Here is a 23,653-nt window from a genome sequence, read left to right on the forward strand (position 1 = left end):
CCTCGATCTTCCTCATTGATGCTAGAGTCCAGCGCTGTTACCAAACATAGTGCTCATATTTTTTGAATACAAATTGCTAACCTTTCCAATTGCGTGGTCACTGACTACTCCTCCGATGGCAACACGGTCCAAAGAAGCTGGAAGAAAGTGTAAGAATAGCCTTTACATGTGCAAAACTAAAAGGAAGAGTTTTTGCTCGACAAGTCAGCTTTTGTATCCCGCTTCTCCTTTTCCTCATCTTTCCAGCTTGCTCGTGTGCGGAACCCTTCCCTCCCCCCTTTTGCTCGGTGTCGGCACACGTTGACCAGTCACGTGCGGCTTTAACAGGGAAAAAAAGACAAGAAAAAAAAAGATGGCTCCTTCACTTCAAAGAGCCGGCTCCCGGCGTTCACTTCAAAGCTGCGGCTCTAAGAGCCTTTTTGTTTGCGACTGACACGTCGCTGTTTCTTCGGTGATTTGAATATCAACATTTCAACATTTGAACTTGGCATAGTCTTCGTCCCCTTAAGCAAAAGTCTTTGGCTGTTGATATTGGTCTTGACAAGCACTGCGCAATTAAAATGATCTCATGTCATGTTATGATACAACATTTGAGGATAAAAAAGTACAATTATAAAAGATCCCCCCCCCAAGAAAATGTAGAATTGTCATGTAACAGTAACAGTAATGTAAGTGTTTATACACTCCTGATCAAAATGTTAAGAGCGGTTGAAAAACGTCAAGAATGTACATTTTGCACTGTTGGACCTTAAGGAGGTTCTAAGTGGAGCTTCACAATGCAAAAGAAAATAAGAAATGGGAGTTAGACAAAAAAAAAATTGAGTAAGCCATTTATTTAAAAAAAAAAAACATTAAAGTGGATGTTCATCAGCTGATCAAACGTTTAAGTCCACAGCTACAAAACAAAACATCTTCTCCTAAAATAGAAATCAAATGTCTAAAAAGGGGTGAGTAATGAGTTGCTGTGCCAGTCTTGTTCATGAGGTGAAACATGGCTTTGGGCATGCTTGATGCCAGTGTTTCCAGGAGGCTGCTGGGAATGTTGCTCCACTGTATGGAACTCATGTCCATTTTTGTAAATCCATCCCCAAATGTTCCACATTGGGTTTAGATGAGGGGAACACGCAGGATGCGCAACCTAAAGCTCCATTGTTCCATTGAAGGATCATGATGGTGGAAAACATCTCAGGTGGGATCTCCTTGCCATGCCAGTCACAATTTCAGGTTGTGCAGGGCTGTCAAACGGCAGCAGGCTAAGTGGAGATGTTGCAGGGTGCGTCCCTCATGACTGAAGGTCCTGGTTTGTGTGGTGATGACTGGCTTTTTTAGCAGGACAACACTACACTTCACAAAGAGGAATAAGCTCACTCTTTTGGACCATCCTGCGTGTTCCCCTCATCTAAACCCAAAGTGGAACATTTGGGGATGGATGGCAAGGGAAGTTTACAAAAGTTCAGACATGCCTAAACCAATTCTTCAGCTGATTCACAAGAACAACATGTTTTTCTATTTTAGGGGTATTTCGGTGTTTTTTTGAACAATGTTCTTAAACTTTTGATCAGCTTCACTTCAATGCTTCTTTGCAATGAATTGCTTACTCACAGTTTTTTGTCTCCCATTTCTTTCTTGCATTTTGAAGCTCTACTAAGAACTTCCTTCAGATCCAACAGTCCAAAAATGCCAATTCATGCAGTTTCTCAAAGGGTCTTACCATTTGGATCAGGAGTGTATATTTCATTCAAAGACTGACAGAGTCAAGACCAGGGGTGGGCAAACTTTTTGACTCGCTGGCCGCACGTAGTTAACAAAATTGGCCGGGGGGCCCAGACTATATATTTGACACATGCACGCTATTTTCCGCTTATAATTCGAACAGTCCAGCTGGACTTATGGTGTCATACAATCTGTTATATGTATGTGCTTGTGTCCCTTTTTCTCAGGAGCACTTTAAATATCAAACCATATCAAATAACAAAATTACATTTTACAGGTTTGTTTTTTACTGAATAAGACACCCAGAATGTTCATGAATAAAGGATGTGATATACAATATGAACTATGAATGCTAAAACATTGACTGTTAAAGAGCATGCGAACGTCCCTCCTTTTTACTTCCCAGACAGTGCAGTGGGTCGGTTAAGTTGTGTGACACAATTTGTTTACTTGTGTTTGCTTGGCACCGTGGGTGAGGTGGTTGTCTGGATCGCTGCGTGTGGAAAGCTGCTTCAACCATCAAAAGGTTGTCTCAGATTGATTCTGATTACTAGCAAGTCATGTTGCCAGCTTGTATGTTAAAGGTTTAATTACTTTGGAAGCAACTGGCGGGCCGCATGTGGCACCCGGGCCGTAGTTTGCCCACCCCTCGTCAAGACTATTACGAGTTGAAGGCCTTCCACTCTAACGGATGCTGACTGAGGCATTGAAATAACTGGACAAATAAAAAAACCTCTGACATTAGTATGGAAATGGGAATCAGGGAAAGCGTTGGAGAAAGGATGGAGCAGAAGAAATGAGATCCACAATATTGAGCACAAAATCTATCCTCGCTCCGATGTTGCCGCCTTAAGCCTGTCAGAAAATGGAAACAGTCCTCCAATCATGCTTTGTGGCAGTGGGAGAAATTGCCGCTGTCTGGGCTCCTAACCCCTTAAATGTATCAAACTCTCCCAGGCCCAACAGAATTCACCCTCTTTTAGCAGGAATGCAGGACTCAGTGAAACAGACACGGAAGGACAACATGTCCACTGAGACCTGAGTCCTTGAGACGTCAACAAGCAGATGGCACAGAAAGTCATGCACAGGTTCGGGAAGCAGATGACGTGAAACATCGATAAAACCATGACATTTGAATGCTAATTAATAAGGGTGTACCACAAAGATGTGCCACAGGCCCACACGTCTTCCACAAGCGGTTGCTGTTATAAACCACTTCTTTTATACTTCATAGTTCATTCCTGTATCAGCGATGACACAATAATTAGATGGTAAATGTGTCCAAGAAGTGCTTTTGATTGTCTGTCCCACGAGAGAAGCTGGTTTTAAAGACCTATAGGTAACGATAACATCCTTCTGAATTACACTTTCCCCTGGATTGAAATATGTTCAATGCACATTATTGAAAGATTTTCTTAGGAGGGAATATAATGAATACAAAATGAAAATGAAGCATGTGTAATGTATTTGCTAGGGCTGGCAAACATAACATGTGAAACATGCTAGTTCATTTATTTCATTCATTCCGTTAACATTTCTAGCTCTTTCTTGGGAGAATGAACAGAAGAAGAATTTCATTGCATAGCAGAACCACCAGTTTTACTGTGCATATGACAATCAAACTCTTGAATCTTGAATGTTGTAATTAACACAAGAGCATCAGGGCAAGCCACGCCTCTGGAACGACGGGGAACGGAGGCAACTTTAGCATCTCCACAGATGTACACGGCGTCTGACATGCTTTTAAAAATGCATTCCTCCTTTATTCCCACCGCCTCCTGACTCCATATACTGTACGTGTCTCCAAGTCGCAAACACGTCTCTCCGTTCATCGTCGGAACAACACTGCCTCATTCTCCACCACACTGCCGTGCAGGGCGGCAGCTGGACATCATTTTCTTAGCCGATTCATCTGAAGCTCGTTGTTTGGATTAATAGAATAATTGGTTAGGCCCTCGACAGACCACATCAATATGAACCATCAATATGGTTTATCAGAGAAGAGGCAAAAATGTGGTCACCGTTTTCCAAAGTCAAAGCTGATGCATGTGAATATCTTGTTTTGCTTAAAATAGCTCTGCTTTCATGCATGACGAAGGACATGAAACAGTATAAATTGAAAGGATATTTACATTTGTAAATAAAAAATACCAAAATAGTTGGCAATTCATTTGCCAATAGATTAATCATTGATTCATTGATTCATTGTTGCAGCTCTACTACTCTATGGTGCATTCACGGACACTCCGAATTCCAAACGTCAACAAAAGCAGGTCGTAGGTAACCATTGGACCTCTGTGAGTAACAACAACTACTACACTTAATTCAATCAGTCTTCTTTTTTCCACACATAAAAACAGCAGCAGCTAAGAGGGCCGAATTGAATTATTTTCTTACTGTGCTGCATTTGAAAATGACAATACTGTTGTAAATCTCTGTAACTCCAGCGTACAATCTCGTTCGCAGGAACTGCGGAGAGACATGCAAGAGACTTTGCAAAGAGACAAATACGCATCGTGGTGTGTAGTATGTTTTAGTTACATTTTTAGTTCATTTGGAGCTGTTAATAAACATACCAGTCGTTCCTCATTTATAGCGATGAATTGCTTCCAGACTGTTAAATGGATTTCCACGATATAGGATTCAATGTCAATAAATGGAACATTTTCGCAGTTTTCGCAGTTAGAGCATAGAAAACCTGTTCATGTTCTTTCTAAATACACTTTTTAACATTATTAGAGCCTTGTCGGCATGAAATAACACCCCTTTGGTCACCTTTAAACTCCTGTTATTCATTGTTTACACCACATTGCAACTCCTGTACTGCAGAGACTCGAGTTAGCCACTAGCTAGCAAGCTAGTGAGCTAACTAGTTTATAGCAAACCGTGATATAGCAAGGGAGCAATAACTCCAACCAGGCTTGAATCGGATCTGAATTTGACTCAGTATCGGGTCGGAAATAAAATCAGTGGTATCGCACACCACTGCCAAAAATGGAGTGGTTGACTCGGGTTGGTGACCCCTGCCCTACATGGATGAATTTCTGTTTGAGATGATATCATTCACCTTATGATCAAGAGCAAGCAATATCTTTCATTTTTGCAAAATGAGCATGACTGTAGTCTTTCTGTACGTGTTTCTTAGGTCAAGTGAGCTAAAGCTCCAGCTTGTTGTACATTTGATGGTGACGTGGTGGTAATAGCAGATGGGGAAATGCATTAAATACTGTGAGCTGTGGGAACAGAGATCCTGCTGCTGACAGAAAATTGTCTTGATACATGGTGTGCTCACCATCCCCTGCGAGAGCTTCACACGGGCGACCGCATTTATTCCGCTAAAATCAACGTTATGTCAGAAATCCTGTAACTCAATTATTGACAGTCGCTACCTCACTTTATATGTCATTTCTATAAAATAATGTGTGCAACTGAGCCATATGCCTTTCAGATTTCCTTATTTGCCAAATTTCCTCCTTCCGTCTTGCATCATGCTGGTCTTACTGATGACTGTCCTTCATAACAGAGGTCCGTTGCCAAAAGGCATGCTTGTTCTCCAAATGATGTGTGTTCAGGCCTTCCGTGAAGAAGCAGATCGGAAGGAAACCAGCTGTACAAAGACAACTTCATCACAACCAGTAAGCATCATAACGGCCGCCCTGTGAGAATGCTAGGTCGGATCGGAAGCACTTCCAGCGAGGGTTTGGCCGGCAGTCCGACCTCTAGAGTTTACAAACCACGTTAACCTGTGGTCCGGAGGTTGGGCTCTTTCCTTTCATGGTCAAGAAAAGGTGTTGCTTTGGCATTGACTAACCACTGTCACATGGTGCCCCGTCTTTGAGACTTTGACCGTTTTCCCAAACATTGCCCCCATCTGGAAAGTAGAAAAGGATGAGCAGGGGCCTCACTAAGGCCTTGTCCACATGAATGCAGATTTTTTTTTTCAATGCATATTTGTCTATTCAGGCTGCTGGTGTAAACTCTTGTCAGCAGAGCCTCACTTAGCTGGGACGCATGCGGAGCTGTACAACACATACAAGATACCACAACACAGCAGATACGACACAAGCAAGATGCTTGTCCGTCTGGGGTTTGGGCATTCCCCTCTATTTTTGGCACACTCAATTGCTGCAAAATTCCCCACAGTAGAAATGAGAGTTGGACTGTTTTTTGGTTTAACGTGGCAGCTTCCCGTCAGATTAGTATGTCTGCATGTCTGCGGCATATTCCGCCCACAGGAAATGAGTGGAGTGAAGTCTGAGTCCTCCAGAGACGGTTGAGCGAAAATGGCAAATAAACTCATCAGGAAAGTGGAAGCAATCAATTTACTCACTCCACCGATAGTTCATGGCATCGCTCTCTCCTTATTGGATACTGTGATTAAAGGGAGATTAGTATCACCAAAATGACTTTGCACAACATGATGAAAAATGGAACTCTCCAAATGAGAGGAAAGAGCATTTAAATTGAGGTGCCTAATAGATCCATTTGGAGAGAGTGTGTGTGTGCACATGTGTGTGTGTGTGTGTCAGATCCTTTACAAAATAAGACTGGACAATAGCGAGACGCCCGCCTCATGAATTATAGCGTGAAACCATCAAAGTCAAACAAAAATGCAGAGTTTGACCACATTTTAGGGGAAAGGTATCACTCAAAAGTCAAACAAGACTTGGAGTTTGACCAGCCGTTGTTCGTCACACCACACAAGACTACACAAGGGTGACCAAAGGGTGACCAAATGCCCTGTTTTCCCAGGACATGTCCTGTTTTCACATCCGTTTTCACATCTGGCTGTCCTGTTTTGTGTGTTTTTACAAAGTGACACTAATGTCTCGGTTTTCATTGTTTTTTTATGAGGCAATCACATTAATCTGTGTGCATAAAAATACATATTTTTTTTCTAACTGATAACAGTACCAATAACTTTCTGCTTTTCGAGATCAATACGGGGGCCACTAACCAGTAACTAACTCTGCTTTTTAAATTTTGATTCAAGTGTAGTTTGTGCACACCTGGAGGTAAGAAGGACTGGAACTAATTAGGATTTGACCAAGCGTACCTGTAGTGCTAATGAAATATGATGACATCACTACTAGCACATCACTACTATCAGGAGAACCAGAGTACCGAGGGGGAGGGGCCACCTGCTGTGGCCCAGCAAGGTGCACTGTATTCGGGGACACGCTCCGAGCAGCCAGTGTGCCGCCTTGGAGGTCAGGCGACAGGAAGTATAGAGCGGGAGGAGCCACCTGGCGTGGCCCAGCAAGGTGCACTGGCGCCGAGCACTTTTCTGGCATTGCAGGTGGCTGATAAGGTTTTTTGTGTGCTCAGTGTTTGTTTTTCTCCTCATCGCAATTTGAAGGTTGGCGGGTTCGATCCTCGCTCCATCCGTTGTTGTTGTGTCCCTTTGCAAGACACTATGAATGATGAATGAATGTTTGGTTGTGGTCGGAGAGGTCGTAGGTAGCCACGTTGTGAATGTTTACAAGTAAGCTCAGGGGAAGTTACGACAGGCCGTTAAGAGAAAAAAAAGCGCTTGATTTGCTCACTGGCACAATAAAGATAATCTTGAAACATTGGAGTGTTTTTTCAAGTTATCAGAGCTATTTTCAATCTTATCGCATTTGTTGGTATGATGTCATAATTCCCTCATGAGTTCTTGCCTGCAACTGGACGTGACTGGCGTCACGTGCAACCCAGCTATCGCCTACTCTCCCACTCCCTCATAGTCACAAAAATGTGTTTTGGTACCGAAACATGGTACCGTTTGATTTGACCAGAATCGGAACTCAGTAGTACCGACGGAATTCGGTCGGTACCAATAAAGGTACCGATTCGGTACCCATCCGTACTGTTCAGAGATGGTTTCTCACCTTTTCCCTTCCTTCACTCTGTCTGTTACATCAGGTCGTTACTTAAAGGGATAGTTGGCATTTTTGGACATGAAGTTGTATTCAAGATTCAATTCAAGATTCAAGAGTTTTATTGTCATATGCACAGTAAAACTGGTGGTTCTGCTATGCAATGAAATTCTTGTTCTGTTCATTCACCCAAGAAAAGAAAGAAAACACAAGAAAGAATAAGAACATAAGAAACATAAATACCAATAAATTAAGCAACAACAACAGAAGAGACATTAATACAAATAAATAAATAAATAAAGTGCTATGAGTGTGTGCGTGTGTTGCGTGCGGCGTGTGTGAGTGCTTCGTTGAGAAGCCTGATGGCCTGTGGGTAAAAGCTGTTTGCCAGCCTTGTGGTCCTGGACTTCAAACTCCTGTAGCGTCTGCCTGACGGTAGGAGTGTGAATAATGAGTGTTGTGGATGTGTGCTGTCCTTGATGAGGTTGTGTGTTCTTTGTAGGACTCTAGTTTTATAAATGTCTTGCAGCGAGGGGAGGGCTGCCCCAACAATGTTCTGTGAGGTCTTGATCACCCGCTGGAGTGCCTTCCTATCACGTGTTGTACAGTTACCGTACCAAACAGTGATGGAGGCGGTAAGGACACTTTCCATAGTGCATCTGTAGAAGCAACTCAGGATTGTGGTGGACATGCCAAATTTCCTCAGTCTTCTCAGGAAGTACAGTCTCCTTTGGGACTTCTTCAGAATTTGTTGGGTGTTGTGAGACCAGGTGAGGTCCTCGCTGATGTGTGTGTCAAGGAACTTGAAGGTTTTCACCCTCTCCACCTCAGTCTCATCAATAAACAGGGGTCTATGCGGCTCCTTTTCCCTTGTTCTTGGGTCGATGATCATCTCTTTAGTCTTATCTGTATTGAGAAGGAGATTGTTATCACGACACCAAGCTATGAGGTCCGCCACCTCTCTTCTGTATGATGTTTCAACACCACCAGTGATCAGTCCGATGACTGTAGTGTCATCCGCAAATTTAATGATGCTGGTGTTGTTGTGGGAGGCCACCTACGAGCACGTAGCTTAGCCCTTACATCCCCAACGGCAGTGCAGTGCATCAACAGTGACTTTTCCCCCGCTTCGTTCCGTGAATCAAGTTCTGGTCGGGTTTCATTGTGGAGGAAAGTAGTTCCAGGTAGGTGCTGGGGACTCTTAAGTGAAGCGTTTTGCTTCTCAAAACAATATGCGTTGAAAAGAGTAATACATTTACATCACAAAACTGCTGCCCCCCCCAAAAAGTCAGACCTCTCAATTGCTCGGCGTTATTTTCTCTCCGCTCCTGTCACTGCGCGCTGCCGCTTGTCCATTGTTGTGTTTGTGTTCCAATGTTTCCATGCGCGGATGAAGAGGGTTAACATCGCATCGGTCTTCAGGAAAACCTACCAGCACTCGGCTCGCAGGACGAAGTCGAGGAAAAGTCACCCTTGATGCACTACACTGCTGATGGGGATGTCAAACAACTTCATGTCAAAATATCCCTTTAATGCACATGCAATGCAAAATACCGCTGTGTAATGAGAACAGCTAGCATCACCGTTTCAACGCAATTTGAAAACTGCTGAGAATATAGTCACCGGTTTGGGTTGAAGCTACAGAGATAAAATTACAACATTCGGAATCTGAGCCCTCCACAAGTCTACTATGAGACTCACATCGCCTCCGGGCAGAAAGTGACGACTCCTGACAAGTAGGTGTGACACACGCTTGACTTCAATATGTCTGAAGAAAAGAATAAAAGACACCATGGCTTCACTTTTATGGGCTGTGCCATTCGCTGGTCTGTAAAGCTCAGCCATCATAATCAGCTCATCAGTATGGTGGATGGAAGCTTCCCTCCTTGCATTGCTGACTTCAAAGTAGCCAATGAATATTTTGTCAAATGCACTGAAGAATCGGTGGTGGTTCACAGCAAAAAGATCAAATGTTGTCGAGTCTTTGCTCACACACGTGTGTGCGTGTGTGTGTGTGTGTGTGTGGATACGTGCAGGTAAGAGTGCCTGTGGTTCTTGGAAAAATACACTCTTCAGAACGAGTATACTCAGTCAAGACTTATCTTAGTCCTCCAGAGGCAAGGCAGACAAAGCTCACATAGTTTCAAGTCTCCAGTGGGAAATTAGCTGTTTGAGGAATCGCAAATGCCAGGCAACACACACACACACACACGCACACACACACTGACAGTTAATTTTTATAACCTTTTATAAAGAGACTTGCCATGCAAACATTCAACCTGAGACTGTCCCCATCCACCCACACACCCGAGCAATTTGCTGCCTGTCCATCACCATCAACCCACACACCACCAGCAAATATTCTAAAAGCAAATATGTCATAGCTCTTTACTGGATTAACCTGTGTGCCATTATTTCATGTTGCTGTTTCATATAACAAACATCACCCGCTATTAAGCACACTCAGAGCGACAGCAGTTTACAGTTTACAGTATACGGACACTATTTGGAAAAAAAAAAAATCACATTAGGCGTAAATAAAAGGGGTCGCTGGCAGTGACAGTGTGATAGCTATATAATAATTACACTGATTTCTCTCTGCTATGGAGTCTTATGGAGGCACGACGCTCATTTTGTGTTGTGCTATGCAAAAATGTTTTGAAAAAAATACAAAAGGTGGTCTATAATAAGTTATTTGAATGAAGCATTTATAAGTAACATAAACACAGTAATCCCTCATTTATATTTTATATATATTTTATATATATTGATGTATAATATTTTATATTTTTGCTAACATCATTAAAGCCCTCTAGACATGAAATAACAGCCCTGCAGTCACCTTCACACGCCTATTGCCCGATATATACTTGTAGTAGCTGTAACAAGAGACAATAAGACATTCATGACTTTCTAAATAAGGTTTTTAACATGATTAGAGCCCTCTAGATGTGAAACAGCACCCCTATAGTCACTTTTACACGCCTACTACCCAATATCATGGACATAATAGGAGGAAAAAAAAGACATAAGACTTGTGCTTGTGTGTGTTGCTGTAAATGTGTCCCGGTGCTAGGGGAGTGGAGTGGGGGAAGGGCGGGAGGGGCACACAGGCAGTGATGTTGGGGGTTCAGAGTTGAGTTTTAATTTGGCATGGGTTACGGCAGGTAACCTGAGTCATGTGAGTGAGGGATTATTGTGCCTGTTGTGACATCATTCAAACTTGCAAAAAATCTGTTCTGGTGCTTGTGTGTCTCATCCAACATTACAGCAACATTACTGACACCTAGTGACTAGTGCACAATACTACATATCTTCACAACATCTTTGAATGCGTCTTCTGAACGCCTTATATTTGTATTGTAGATCATTCTGCCATTTTTAAGCTTGGAAATGCAAAAAATCCATCAAATCGTCAACCATAAAACAGCGGGATTTTTTTCAGCAATATATTTTTGAAAAACCCTGAGAGCGAAGCTGTGAAATTCAAAACCAGAAGTGGTGAGGGATTGCTGTAGCGTTAATTTCCTTCCATCCACCCATTAGGGTCACGTGGGTATGCTGGAGCCTATCCCAGCTGACTTCACAGTGTAGCATTCATTTGTTTTTAGAAAATTGATGTGAAAACCAGCAATATTTGATTCTTGACACGTGTCATTTCTAGGGATTAAGGGAATTGTGACGCCATACCGATAAATCTGAAAATAGTTCCAATAACCGATAATTTAAAAAAAAAAGCTCCAATGAGGGGAGATGGAGCACACAAAAAACCTTATCAGCCACCTGAAATGCAAGCGCCGTGGCGTTTGAAAAGTGCAAAAGGTTTTCCAGAGTCCTTCGTAGCGTCACACTGCCTGCTCAGAGCGTGTGTCCGAATACAGTGCACCTTGCTGGGCCACAGCAGGCAGCGCCTCCCCCTCTATACTCTGGTTCTCCTGTTAGTAGTGATGTGGGAGTAGTCATGTCATCATATTTCAACAGGCACACTTGCTAATTACTTCCAGTCCTTCTTACCTCCAGGTGTGCACAAACTACACTTGAATCAAAATTTTAAAAAGTAGACTAAACAGTACTAAACAGACAAATGAAGTCTTTACAGCACAAACTTGAGCTTAATTAAAAGTGTGGTGCCATCCCAGAGGCTCACAAGAAAAACAAGTGAGTCTTGAGCACTGACCTGAACCTCGATGCCATACCCCAGGTAGACCGTGATCAAGTAGCTGCACTCCATTGCAGTGTCAAGCTGCTGCAGGATTTCGATGTTGCCCTCGGGGTCAGTGAAATTTAGGCTGCAGGGCTCTGTGGGAGACAGTGAAAAGAGGTGTGATTCCCTTTTCCTTCAGTCCGCTGATCTTCCTGACAGCCCACCTGTGTCTCTGTGGCCATGTAAACCCCAGACTATCTCTCCAGATGTGTTCTCCCGCTACAGCTTGGACAAATCAGATTGTCTTTGACACATGAGCAACTCTGTTATTTCTGCCGGAGAGACCAATAGCTGAGTAGGCACGGACAACAAACAGAAGGGATGCTGAAACCTGCCGCTTAATTGTCTTCTCCTCTGGGATGTCATATAATAACGAGGAGAGACTCAAAACTTTAAATTTCCTTTGGGGTTCAGGTTATTTTGTTGTTGCTACTTATTTCACAGTCATTTGAACACACTGCTGTTTTCCTCCAGCTCATCTAAGGCATAAAGAAGTGTCAGGAACTGGAAACATGCTCACCAGATGCTTGCATGGTGGTTATCGTCGTGGTTGTGATGACAGAAGTCGACGTCGTGGCGCCACCCTCTGTTCCGGATGATGACGTTAGTTCTGGGAGTGGCTGCTCGAGCTTGGTTTTGTCCTTTGGAGTCGTTTCCCTTGCCTGGCCTTTGTCCATCCTCATCGTGAAGGGTGCAAGAGTTGCATCTCCAGAAAAAGCACTCCAAGGTTGAGGCTCATCTCTCTGCCACGATAAGGAAGCCACGGGTGTCTTGTCCTTCTTTGGTGTTACTTGTGTGGTCAGGGAGTGAGTGGTTGGCTTTTGCTCATCCCCTTTTCTGGTCTTGTCCTCCGAGGACTTCTGCAGAAGAGACATGAGAGGTTTGGGCGTTGTTGAGGAGAATGTGGTAAGTGGAGATGTGGCAGCTGCAGTGGCCGTTGAGGCGACATCTGAGAAGGCTGGAGCATCCTCGTGGGGAATCGTTTGAGTGACGGGATGCACCGCATCGGGGGCGGAGCCTGGCATGGTGGGATGCGCCGCCACGGAGCCATCGCTCCTGAAAAAGTGCTGGTCTCCCTGAAAGTCCCTCAAGAGAAGGTGCTCGTGAAGCATCAAGCCCTTAAGGACAGGACGGTGGTCCGGGCTGTTAATGGGTGATGCGGTGGTGACCGAGGGGACTTCACCTTCTCTGTCTTCTGTGGAGGGGTGTGTGATGTGACCCTTGTTTATATCTGAAGTCCTCCTCCTAATGCCGTCAGTCTCCTTTGGACCTGAAATGGAAGAAGATATAAAAAATAACATATTACATATAAAACATCTTTTCCATTGACAACTGGTCAGCGCTTGTCTGCCATTCAGCATTTGCCCAGTTGCCCATGAAAGCCATTCACCCTAAGTTGGTACAAATTGATATAAATATATGATCACTGACTTTCCTTTAGTTTGGTTGACGTCAAACATGCATCCGGTGTTACACTGAAATGCGTCACATATTCACAATTCACTGCTCAACATGTCCAAAAAGGAGCGGGAAGAAGCAAAGCTGATGAAATCCTGCACATCGCAGCAGTTGCTAATGCTAGCATAGATTTGTTCCGTCTGGGTCCATATAGCTTGATCACAAGAATCACAATCAGCTTTACTGGCCCACTTTGCTTTGGCTCTCAGTGTACATGTTACCCAAACACTTAGGACATACTTGTCAAACTCAGGTCAAATGTGGCCCGTTTGGAAAATAGCACTGGGTGGGCCCACCGCAGGGACCTTATGACCAAAGTGCTTCCAGTGATCTGCGAGATTAAACGATTCGTCCGGTATAAACTACTCCTCTGGCATTTGAATGTTAAGAGTGGAAACAATATTGTAGGGCTGCAACTAACAATTATTTCAAACAAAAAAAAGCGATTAATCATTCGATTATTTTTTTCAATTAATCAAATTTAAAAAACACATTTTAAATTTCCGCCTCTTTATTCAGAAATGGAAGATTTGAACTGACAGAGCAAAAACACCAGGTTGAATATTCTGTTAAAATAATGGTAAATAATAAAAAATCAAAATGTTTGTCAAATTACTTCGGTAAAACAATAAATGCACACAAAAATGCAATCATGATCATTTTCTTTGTGGATGAATGTGAAGCTATATTAAGATGTATTCATATGAAGCAAACACCTACAGTTCATGTTTGGGTTTAGCAACATGTCGGAAAAGAGGCAAAAATGCCCATCACTGTTTTTCAAAGTCAAAGCTGACGTGTGTGAATATCTTGTTTCGGCTAAATCACAAAGATAATAGCTCTGCTTTCATGGATGACCAAGGAAATTAAAAATATTCACATATGAGAGGCTGAAATCAGAGCATATTTACATATTTAAAACAAAAAACTATCAATCGATTGCCAAATTAGTTGTCGATTAATTGGGTAATCGATTCTTCGATCGTTGCAGCTCTCCGATATCGTACATAGCACAAAATTCACAACCATTCTGAATAAGGGTGGCAGATTCAGACCAAAAGTCAAAAAAATTTAACTGTACACGACTAAAAACGGCAGCAGTTTTTGTATTGATATAAAATCTGGTAGCTTTTGCCCGGACCTTGAAAGAATGATGAAGAGGTGGTCGATCCACAATCACTTTATTGAAACCAACGACCACGCCAGCCTCCCATGTACAAAAATGTCCAACCACACGAGTGAAGTTGAAAAAAAAATGCGTTTCCACATGAAGACACATCACCAGCTGCCATGCACATTTTGTCCCAACCTGAAAAGGCAGCCCCAGGGGTGCATTACACTGGATGTCCCAATCCTGCGGTGCACGCGCGGGGAACCGGGATAAAGGTGTGCAGGCTGCTTACTTATCTATTGGTCAGTGCTAATGAGACATTTTCAGGAGTTCAGTAGTTCGCTGGCCAACACTCTCCCCACACCCCCCGACCTGGACCTCAAACACCCAAACCCAACACGTTGAACTGCCTGCTTAGTCTTTTCATACCAAAGAAGAAGAATGAGAAAGATACAGAACGTTTCCTCAAACTCAAGTCTGGACAAAAAATACGAGTTGTGGGCTGAAAAGGGCCCCCAGGCCACAATTCGGGTGGATTGTTCATATTGTGCGCTGAGACGACTTATTTTCAGCGACCAAGTTCAGACTTGTGTGCGTACATTTCCACTTTTTATGAGTGCTGCAGTCTCTCAGCAAACACTTTTGATCAAAATGTTAAGAGCAGTTGAAAAATGCCAAGAATGTACATTTTGCACTGTTGGATCTTAAGGAGGTTCTGAGTCGAGCTTCAAAATACAAAAAGAAGAAATGGGAGTGGGACAAAACAGCAAAACCTTAAGGAGGCTAGTGGGAATGTTGCTCCAGGTGGTGAAGGTGGCTTCATGAAGGTCATCCACTGTATGGAACTCATGTCCATTCTTGTAAATCCATCCCCAAATGTTCTCCATTGGGTTTACATGAGGGGAACACACGGGATGGTCCAAAAGAGTGAGCTTATTCCTTTTTGTGAAGTGCAGCGTTGTCCTGCTGAAAAAGCCAGTCATCACCACACAGACGAGCTGTCTGTCGTTTGACGCCCCTGCACAATCTGACGCTCCATTGTTGTTCTTGGATCTAGCACTGGTTTGTATCGTCCTTCCCAGGATGTCTCACTCTTTCTCCAGCATCACTCGCTTTGTTTCTCTCCTCTTTCATGTTTCTTGTTGTATTTCCAGTGGCAATGTTTGGCGCCCAAGCACAGATTTGATTGGCTGAGTAGCATCACGTAGGATGGCTTAACTTGCATGCAATTGGTGAGTGGATTTCCCGAGCTGATCAACCAGTATCATAAACACTTAAAAAAAAAAGATGTGCCAGTCAAAATAGAAGCAACCCTGTCAAAACTTGAATAAGTAATAGACTATAGTTCCAGGTTTGTATTGGACGGCGCCTGGGCCCAGACGCGGGCCGCGGCCCACCAGTTAGGGAGCCCTGCGCTACATCTGCTAGATATGTATGGATTATCCATGTATGGATCTTACGTAAGTGGCGGTTGCGTATGTTGAAGCATTAAGGTGCGGATGTGGCGCGCCAATGGAACACCAAGGTGAGGAGAAGCCAAATTCTCTGCAGGGACTTTAAATGTAACAAGTCTCTAACAATGACAATGTTTCCAATTAATTAAACACAGTGATGGTTAAGTCAGAAAACAGTCAACAACGGCTGAGCGATGCAGGCAATTATTGTTTAATTAAAATACTTGGATAAATAACGGGAGTAATTTCACAGGCGGGAAAGTAAACAACGCAGGCCTGACAGGATTATTGTTGCGCATTTGACCTACATCTGCTAAATTGACAGCCTCAGTCTGTGTACAGTGTAATAAGTGGCAGCTCATGCCACATAATTAACTGCCGGGTCCACAAGTGTCTTTATTTTTTTGCCCAATTTGTCTGGGAATGTTCTGATGAATGGTGATGGACCAACCCCCGCACGGCTACCTGGGACGCTTTGACAGTACCTGGCATATAATCCTCCAGATTAGCTTTTCCTGAGTGGAAATCTTGCTGTTAGTTTGTTTATTTGCCAAATGTTTCAAATGTCTTCATGAATGTTGTTTTTGTAATATTCAGACTTTATTCCCATGATATTCAAACTTTGCTAGGGAAATGACTTTAACTATTATGAGTTCATTCTGATAAAATTGCACTTTGTCTGGTTAGAATAAGATGTTTTTGTCCCGTAATATTTTGACTTTATTCTTGTCAAATTACAGCTCTTTTTTCCATTTTTGCATTTTTTTTATTACTAATTTTCCAACTATTTCAACTTTCTTCTTGTAAATTTTCTTCTCATAATTATGACTTTATTCCCATAATATTATAACTTTCTCTCCAAGCAAAGAAATTCCAGAAATTACAACTTTGTTTTGTTTGTTTCACATAACATTAGGACACAAAAGAAATTATCTTTTTCTATAATATTGCAACTTTATGCTAAAAAAAGGACATTATTTTTCCTCATAATATTACAACGTTATTCTCTGAAAGTTTATGCCATTTTCTCGTTGGATTGCAACTTTTTTCTCGTCATATTTTGACTTTATTCTTGTCAAATTACTGCTGATTTGTCCATTTCTGCTCTTTTCTTGTGAAATTATATTTTCAGAATGTGCAAGGCCAATAAAAAAAATAAGTAAAAACAGAATATTTCTGCAACGTTTGTTTATTTCGGTTAAGCATCATCAGCGTTTCAGCGTTCACTCGCAATTTCTCCTCTACTGCTTCATCTGGTTACAATTCCCAGCCTTACACCCAGCCTGATATGGAACGCCTCTTGTCTGACAACCGATTCACAGAAAATAAGATTTAAGAATGCGTTAAGACGTTCTTTACCCTCTGGGGTTCCTTTAGTTTGCTACCCGTTGAGGTCCCGAGAAGACAAAAAGTCTACTTCAAAAACTGATAGAAAAACACAACAGACTAATTTTTTTTCTGCTTTTTTTTGTTTAGACCTCTCAGTCAACTTAAGTTGTAATCAAAAATACCACACATGTAAATATTTGTATTATTTGAACCCTCTAAATGCCCACTGGATGGAAAGATGTCACTGTTCTTGCTTAGAATAATAAATACATATATGAGTTATTTATTATTTATGTAATACATGTTAGGGGGCCGGGGCTCTATGTCAAAGATCAGGCTTAACTATACAGAAGATTCCAAGTAAAACTTGATTTTATTTTGTAATGTGTGCATGTGTGTGTCTATGTCAGGGGCGGGCACTTTTATTTACTCGTGGGTCACATTGGGTTAAAAAAACGTGGCGGAGGGGCCGTCTATATATACTGGAGGTGGTCAACAAACAGAACGACATACTTGCTCACGGTGCAACAAAATGAAAACACAACACATCCACAGCAAGTGAACGCATCACATAAATCAACTCTACTACTAAGTGGGTGATAAACGACAGCTAAGCGCTAAACATAGCACCTAACTTAAAACTGTTATTTTCACATGTCCGCAAGGCATGCTGGGTAGTCCAGCTGCAACAACAATATGAACTATGAACAGTCAGACATTGGATATCAAGAGTATGTTAACGACTCCTTGTTTACTTCTCGTACTTCTCAACATATTTTATAATCAAGCAAAAATGTTTGATTTAGCTAGCCAGCTACCCAGCATGCCTTGCGGCGGGAATATACGTATGGGTGTGTTTTTGGCATGGGTATTGCGGCTAGTATGCCCACATGGTGCAGTAGGTAGGTTACTTCGTGCGTGGTGTGTGTTGACGTGATGTCTTTTTTGTACAAGCTACAGATTTCATCAGACTATTTTGCCGACTCACGCATGCCACAAAAACACTGCAAGTCATGTTGATGGCTACAGTTTCCATGTTAAAGGTTGAAATAAAGATTTTGGAAATGCCTGGTGGGCCGAAGAAGAAGCTTGGCGGGCCCGATGTGGCCCGCGGGCCGCAGAAGTACTGTATAACTTTACATCACCTCATGTAACTGCAGAAGTCTAACAATCCATGACAAGTACACCACGGCGCTTGAGAATTGTCCCATGTCATGATTGGGGTTATCGCCCCCCTTGTGGTCGTGACTATCTCTGTCAGTCAGCTTTGGACGATGCACCTGGCGCCCTGCAGTCAGAGTATCGAGTGGGAGTGAGGAACTGGGTTAAACCAGAGTTTCTCATGCAAAGATCAATACGCAGTCGATGTCTACAGGTTGGAGACCTCGCTGCGGTGATTACCGCTCAACCACAATGTTCTCTGAAGCCTAATTGGACGTTTGCAGTTCAAGTCTCACACAACTTTGACATGACTCCTTTCCAAACGTATAGATCATGAAATATGCTCCAAATATCACAGGACCACCAGTATGTTCATGTTCCTGAGACAGGTTTGTAGCAATCATCCCATTGCCTTTACTACGCTGGAACTCTTTCTATAAGTGCCCAAGTTAAAGAAAATCGGCGGATTTTAAGTCCTGGATGATCGGTATCGGAATCGGCAGCATAAAACCCTTATCGGTGCATACTAGAAAGAAAACATAACTTCTTAGCGCAGCTTTACAGAATATCAAAGGGGTAAATGTGCATCCTTTCATTTTTCACTATATGGGAAAAAGTTTGGGCGCCCCTGTATTAGACTGTATCATATCACGGGGGAAAGTTAGCGGCCTCTTGGTTGCAAAGAGTTCCTTTCACTGACCTGTTTGCTGATCCTTGGACTGGGATGAAGGCTTTGGATTTTTGGAATCTTGTGTTTGCGTCTGGTAGCTCGTCACAGGGAGTTCATCTAACAGAACAAATTTGGCTTTGTTTAAATGCAACACAAATTTTCTTAACTGTGATTTTGGCAAAGATTACTGAGCCTGATTCCGGAGCCAAAAGCACAGAAGGGCCCCTCTGTCACCCAGTTCAATCCATAGTTGGAATATCTCACTCTGCTGCCTGCCAATTGCAATTCATTGCGCTTGAAGGACTCCAATCAAGTGTAGATGTAGCGTAATATGCTGGTTTAACCATGGAAGTGTCAGAACAAGGTGATCTTCATGGGCTCTGTCAGCTTCACAAGATGGGCATGCCGCCACCATATTTAACGAACCAGTGATCAATGACTCCAAAAGCCCAAAGAGATGATTGATGTTGGAGACTTGGATACGGTATACATGTTTTTAACCGCTCTCGGTCCAGAATGTGACCGCGCCGGCACAGACGATATCGAGGATGATGTCAACTCCCGCATGTGCACTCGTTTACTGGAGTAGCGCTCGTGCGGCTAAAAGTAGATCCCTGAGCTGAAACACTTAAGAGGTTGTGTGTGTAACTGCATCAAGTCACATGACACCCAGGCTGGTTAATTAGAGCCTATTCATAAATTAAAGGTGGTGACTGCCATGACAGAATGAGATTACTCTTATCTTACTGGTTACTCTTCCTATTCAGGGTGGTGGCACAAATACAATAAGATGCAATTTACCGTCCTCGGGGAAATTTAGCTCGTGAAACAGAGCTTCTCATTTAGAATTCATTTGGTCTCTTAAAGGCTCTCACAGGGAAGAGAAGACTTTAAGAGCGGGAAGTATTCAGGTTTCATAAGACGCTGATGGCGCAGTTGTTGCCCAGTGGTGTTCAAATGCAAAATACTGCAAAAATACTGAGCATGGCTTGCAGTCAAAGTCATCATAGAAATAGAAATGAGTAATGTTGGAGAAGTATAACGAAACCAGCCGACACTCAACACAATCCTCATCGTGCTTGGGGGAGGTAAACATGTTCAAACACACTGAAAATGCCACGGCTGTGTTAATACAGGCAATACAGTCGTCCCTCTCTATATCAAGCTTTGTCCAAAAATAATTGATATGATGGCTATTTGTTGGTTGACTATGGCCTATTAGTCAAACAAGTGTATGTAGTATTGTGGTCTCTAGGCGTCAGTCATGTTAGGAGACATAACGTTATTATTACACATTACCTTTCACACTGCATGGAGACTGGCTACTGAACCACCAGAGCCCAGCCCACACGCCATGGCTGACACGGACGTGCCATGGCTGACACGGACGTTCCATGGCTGACACAGACGTTCCATGGCTGAGACGGACGCTCCATGGCTGAGACGGACGTGCCATGGCTGACACGGATGAGCCATGGCTGAGACTGAGTTTAAAAAAAAAGGGTTTTCTCTCATTCTGTGTGGAAGTGGTAAGTTTTTAGCTTATTTTTCCTCCTTTCCACTCTGTTTGAAACATTTTCTTCCGTTTAGCATGAGTAAATTGGAGAGGCTAGCTAGTTAGCTTGCTAGTTTGCAGTGGCCGTCTGTTATGTCCCTGCAGTGATCCCAAAGCCTGTGCAATATGATGTAAACAAAGAAAAAGAGGAGCATAAAAGTGACTATAGGGGTGTTATTTCATGTCTAGAGAGCTCTAATGATGTTAAAACCCATATTTAGAAAGCCATCAAGAGGTTTTCTATGCTCTAACTCCCAAAATATTCAGTTTATTAATATTCAATCCTACTTTGCGGAAATTCACTTCTGGAACCAATTGACTGCCATAAACGAGGGATGACTGTACAGTGGAACCTCAGTTAGAGTACTCACTGGTTAGCGTACATGGAAATTTACGCCAAAATGTTGCCTCATTTTGCGTACGTTTTCCGGTTAACATAAAATACGGTGCGTGTTTTTAATATACTGCGTGAGTCCAACTGTGTTTTTAATCACAAAACGTCCTTGTTAGCAGCCTATTAGCACGATCCATTTATCCTAATGATTTGTCCTTTAGAGGGCAAATAGGTTGGATTTTGCACCAAGCTCTCAGACTAGAGCTGTCCTATCTAGTCCGAGCGGTGTGTGTCCCATCCAGTCTTCGAGCATGAACTGATGAAGCCTGCTCGGCCAAAGACCACCTGAACAGTCCAATCGTGATGGATTCAATGACCTGCATGAATGACAACATTCACAGGCTTCGTGACTGCTCTTAATAAGGTAGGAAGAAGATTTGACTTTGTCCCGATATTCCCGGTATCCATGACAATCGCTGCAGCTGTCTTCGCCAACAGAGTGAGCAATCACAGGGGACTCCTCCTCAAGATGGCAACAGACAAGCTTCTCTCTTCAGTTGCATATCAATGGAGTCATCAGAGAACACTCGGTGCGTGGAGAGCGCGTTAATAAGATGGGACAAGCCACACTTGAGGCGGGCTGCTGATTGACATCAATCTTCTTTATATCCAGGGGCTTTATTTCCTTATTTTTACCAAGAGCCTCTAGACAAGCAAATCAATCGACAGCTTCCGTCGGGTTCACGTGGGCATCCTTCAGCGACGGCTGCACGCGTGACTTCCTGGAGCCTCGGTGGAGGTTTACATCGGGAAATGAAAACCTGTAGCATTTGTCGGGAGCGCAGCGATAAAGAAAGACGACGGGACATAATGAGCTGAATCTGATAAATGCTTCCATTAGCCAACTTAATGAATTGATAATTTAATTAGGCTCGTGAGTGTCACAGGTGCACGCAAGTGGAAATAAATAAAGTGTCGGGAGGAAAATGTTGGAAAGTCAATTAGGTAAGCTGCGGCCGGGAGCACAAACTATTTTGCGAAAATAAACAAGTCATTTGCAGACTCCAACTTCCATGTGGCACGATGCAGTGGTCTTCATGCATATTCCCATTTGAAACCATGACAGCCACCCCTCCTTTATGGCGGCTCATTGGCTCCTCACCCGGCCATCATAAGCAGGATTCCTTATTTCTAGATGGAATATTCTCCTCGTTAGAGCATAGGAAACCTGTTTATCACCTTCTAAATATATTTTTAACATTAGAGCGCTGTAGACATCAAATAACACCCCTATAGTCACCTTTACACTCCTGTTATCCAACATACGAGACATAATAAGACAAAATAAGACATTCAATACGACGGTTAATTGGTTACAGACCAGATGGCAATGAAAGAATTTCCGCAATATAAAATGAAATGTTAATAAATGAAATATTTTGGTAGTTACAGCATAGAAAACCGGTTTATGACTTTCTAAATATATATTTTTTTTACATTATTAGAGCCCTGTAGACATGAAATAACACCCCTATAGTCACATTTACGCTCCTATTATTCATTGTTTACGCCACATTGCATAATTGCTGTGCTGCAGGGACTCAAGGCGGCCGCTAGCTAGTGAGCTAACCAGTTAGCCTCAAATGTATTTCTTCTTAACTTAATGTTTTGTGTCGTTACTGCCACCTAGTGACCACAATACTGTATCACTTGTATTTCCATATAATAATAGACCATTGTCTACCACCAAACACCAATCATTTATTCATTCATTCATTCCTGAAAAACCACAGTATAGCGAGGGACGACTGTATACTGTAGACTGACACGTTACATTTGGGAATCACATTATCACAGAGACCAATAATCGGCTGTAGTCAACCACCAAAGAGCACAATTTATTCATTAATATAATATGAAAAGAAACTGAAAATATGAAAGCCACGAAATTTGAAGCACAGCGTGGCGAGGGACGACTGGATGTTGATTTTTCTGTATAGAGTGGAACTTTGGTCAGCGTAAGCCCCGGTTAGCTAACTTTGAAAATGTACCCCATGATTTGGCTTTGGTTTGCGTGCATTCTCTGGTTAGCGTACAATATGACGTGTGCAAGAGTCCAACTGTGTTCTTCAAGCAACTTTTTTTAAATAATAAAATGTCCTTGTTAACAGCCTATAAGCCAGCTAAACAAAACGTTGCCCGTCTATGATGTCATCAGAAGTTGACTCACAAACACGTTTTTATAGTTTTACAATGAGAGTGTGACATGCATCCAACAATTGTAAATGCATAGAGATGAGGACTGAAATGAACATGAAAGGTTCATTTCACCTTCACTGATGACGTGATTGTTCCCAAAGACACCATGAGCAGCGAGATCAACCGCCACCGCCTTCCTGCTTTCACTCAAGTCAACAATCACGTCTTCAATGAAGGTAAAAACAACCGTAAATGTTGATTTGTCCTTTCATTCACCATTTACAGTACAGTATATGCATTTAGAACAGTTTTCTGCATGTCAAAATATCTTTGTAAAGGTATAAAAACCTCTTTTGTGTTAACACTTTTGGCGTTGTGGAACAAATTAACTGCATTTATGTTATTTCTTATCGGAAAAAGTTGATTGGGTTAGCGTACGTTTCGGTTAGAAGCTTCAAATGTGACAAGATGTCTCATGGGCACTACTTCTGGGACGATAATAAATTAACTCATTCGATACCAAAGATGTAGTTCTACAATTTTATAAACCTGAAGGCCTGATCCCATATACGTCTTTTACGTTTCTTTGGCGCCCGAGGCAAAAAGA

General features: G+C 42.5%; 1 protein-coding gene across 4 annotated transcripts in view; it reads right to left on the bottom strand.

Annotated features, from left to right (window-relative positions):
• LOC129169588 (seizure protein 6-like) overlaps positions 1 to 23,653 on the bottom strand; it is a 149,787-nt gene that overhangs the window by 58,226 nt on the left and 67,908 nt on the right. For all 4 annotated transcript variants that reach the window (XR_008566447.1, XR_008566446.1, XM_054756147.1 and 1 more), the window contains exons 2-3: positions 12,296 to 13,045; positions 11,749 to 11,870 (exon numbers count right to left, since the gene is read on the bottom strand). Coding sequence is in view for 2 of the 4 variants with exons in the window: in XM_054756147.1 (XP_054612122.1) it covers positions 11,749 to 11,870; positions 12,296 to 13,045 (872 nt within the window). In the remaining 2 variants the exon portion in view is untranslated. The remainder of the gene's footprint in view (positions 1 to 11,748; positions 11,871 to 12,295; positions 13,046 to 23,653) is intronic.

Source organism: Dunckerocampus dactyliophorus, chromosome 16 (assembly GCF_027744805.1).
Source record: "Dunckerocampus dactyliophorus isolate RoL2022-P2 chromosome 16, RoL_Ddac_1.1, whole genome shotgun sequence".
Taxonomy (NCBI): domain Eukaryota; kingdom Metazoa; phylum Chordata; class Actinopteri; order Syngnathiformes; family Syngnathidae; genus Dunckerocampus; species Dunckerocampus dactyliophorus.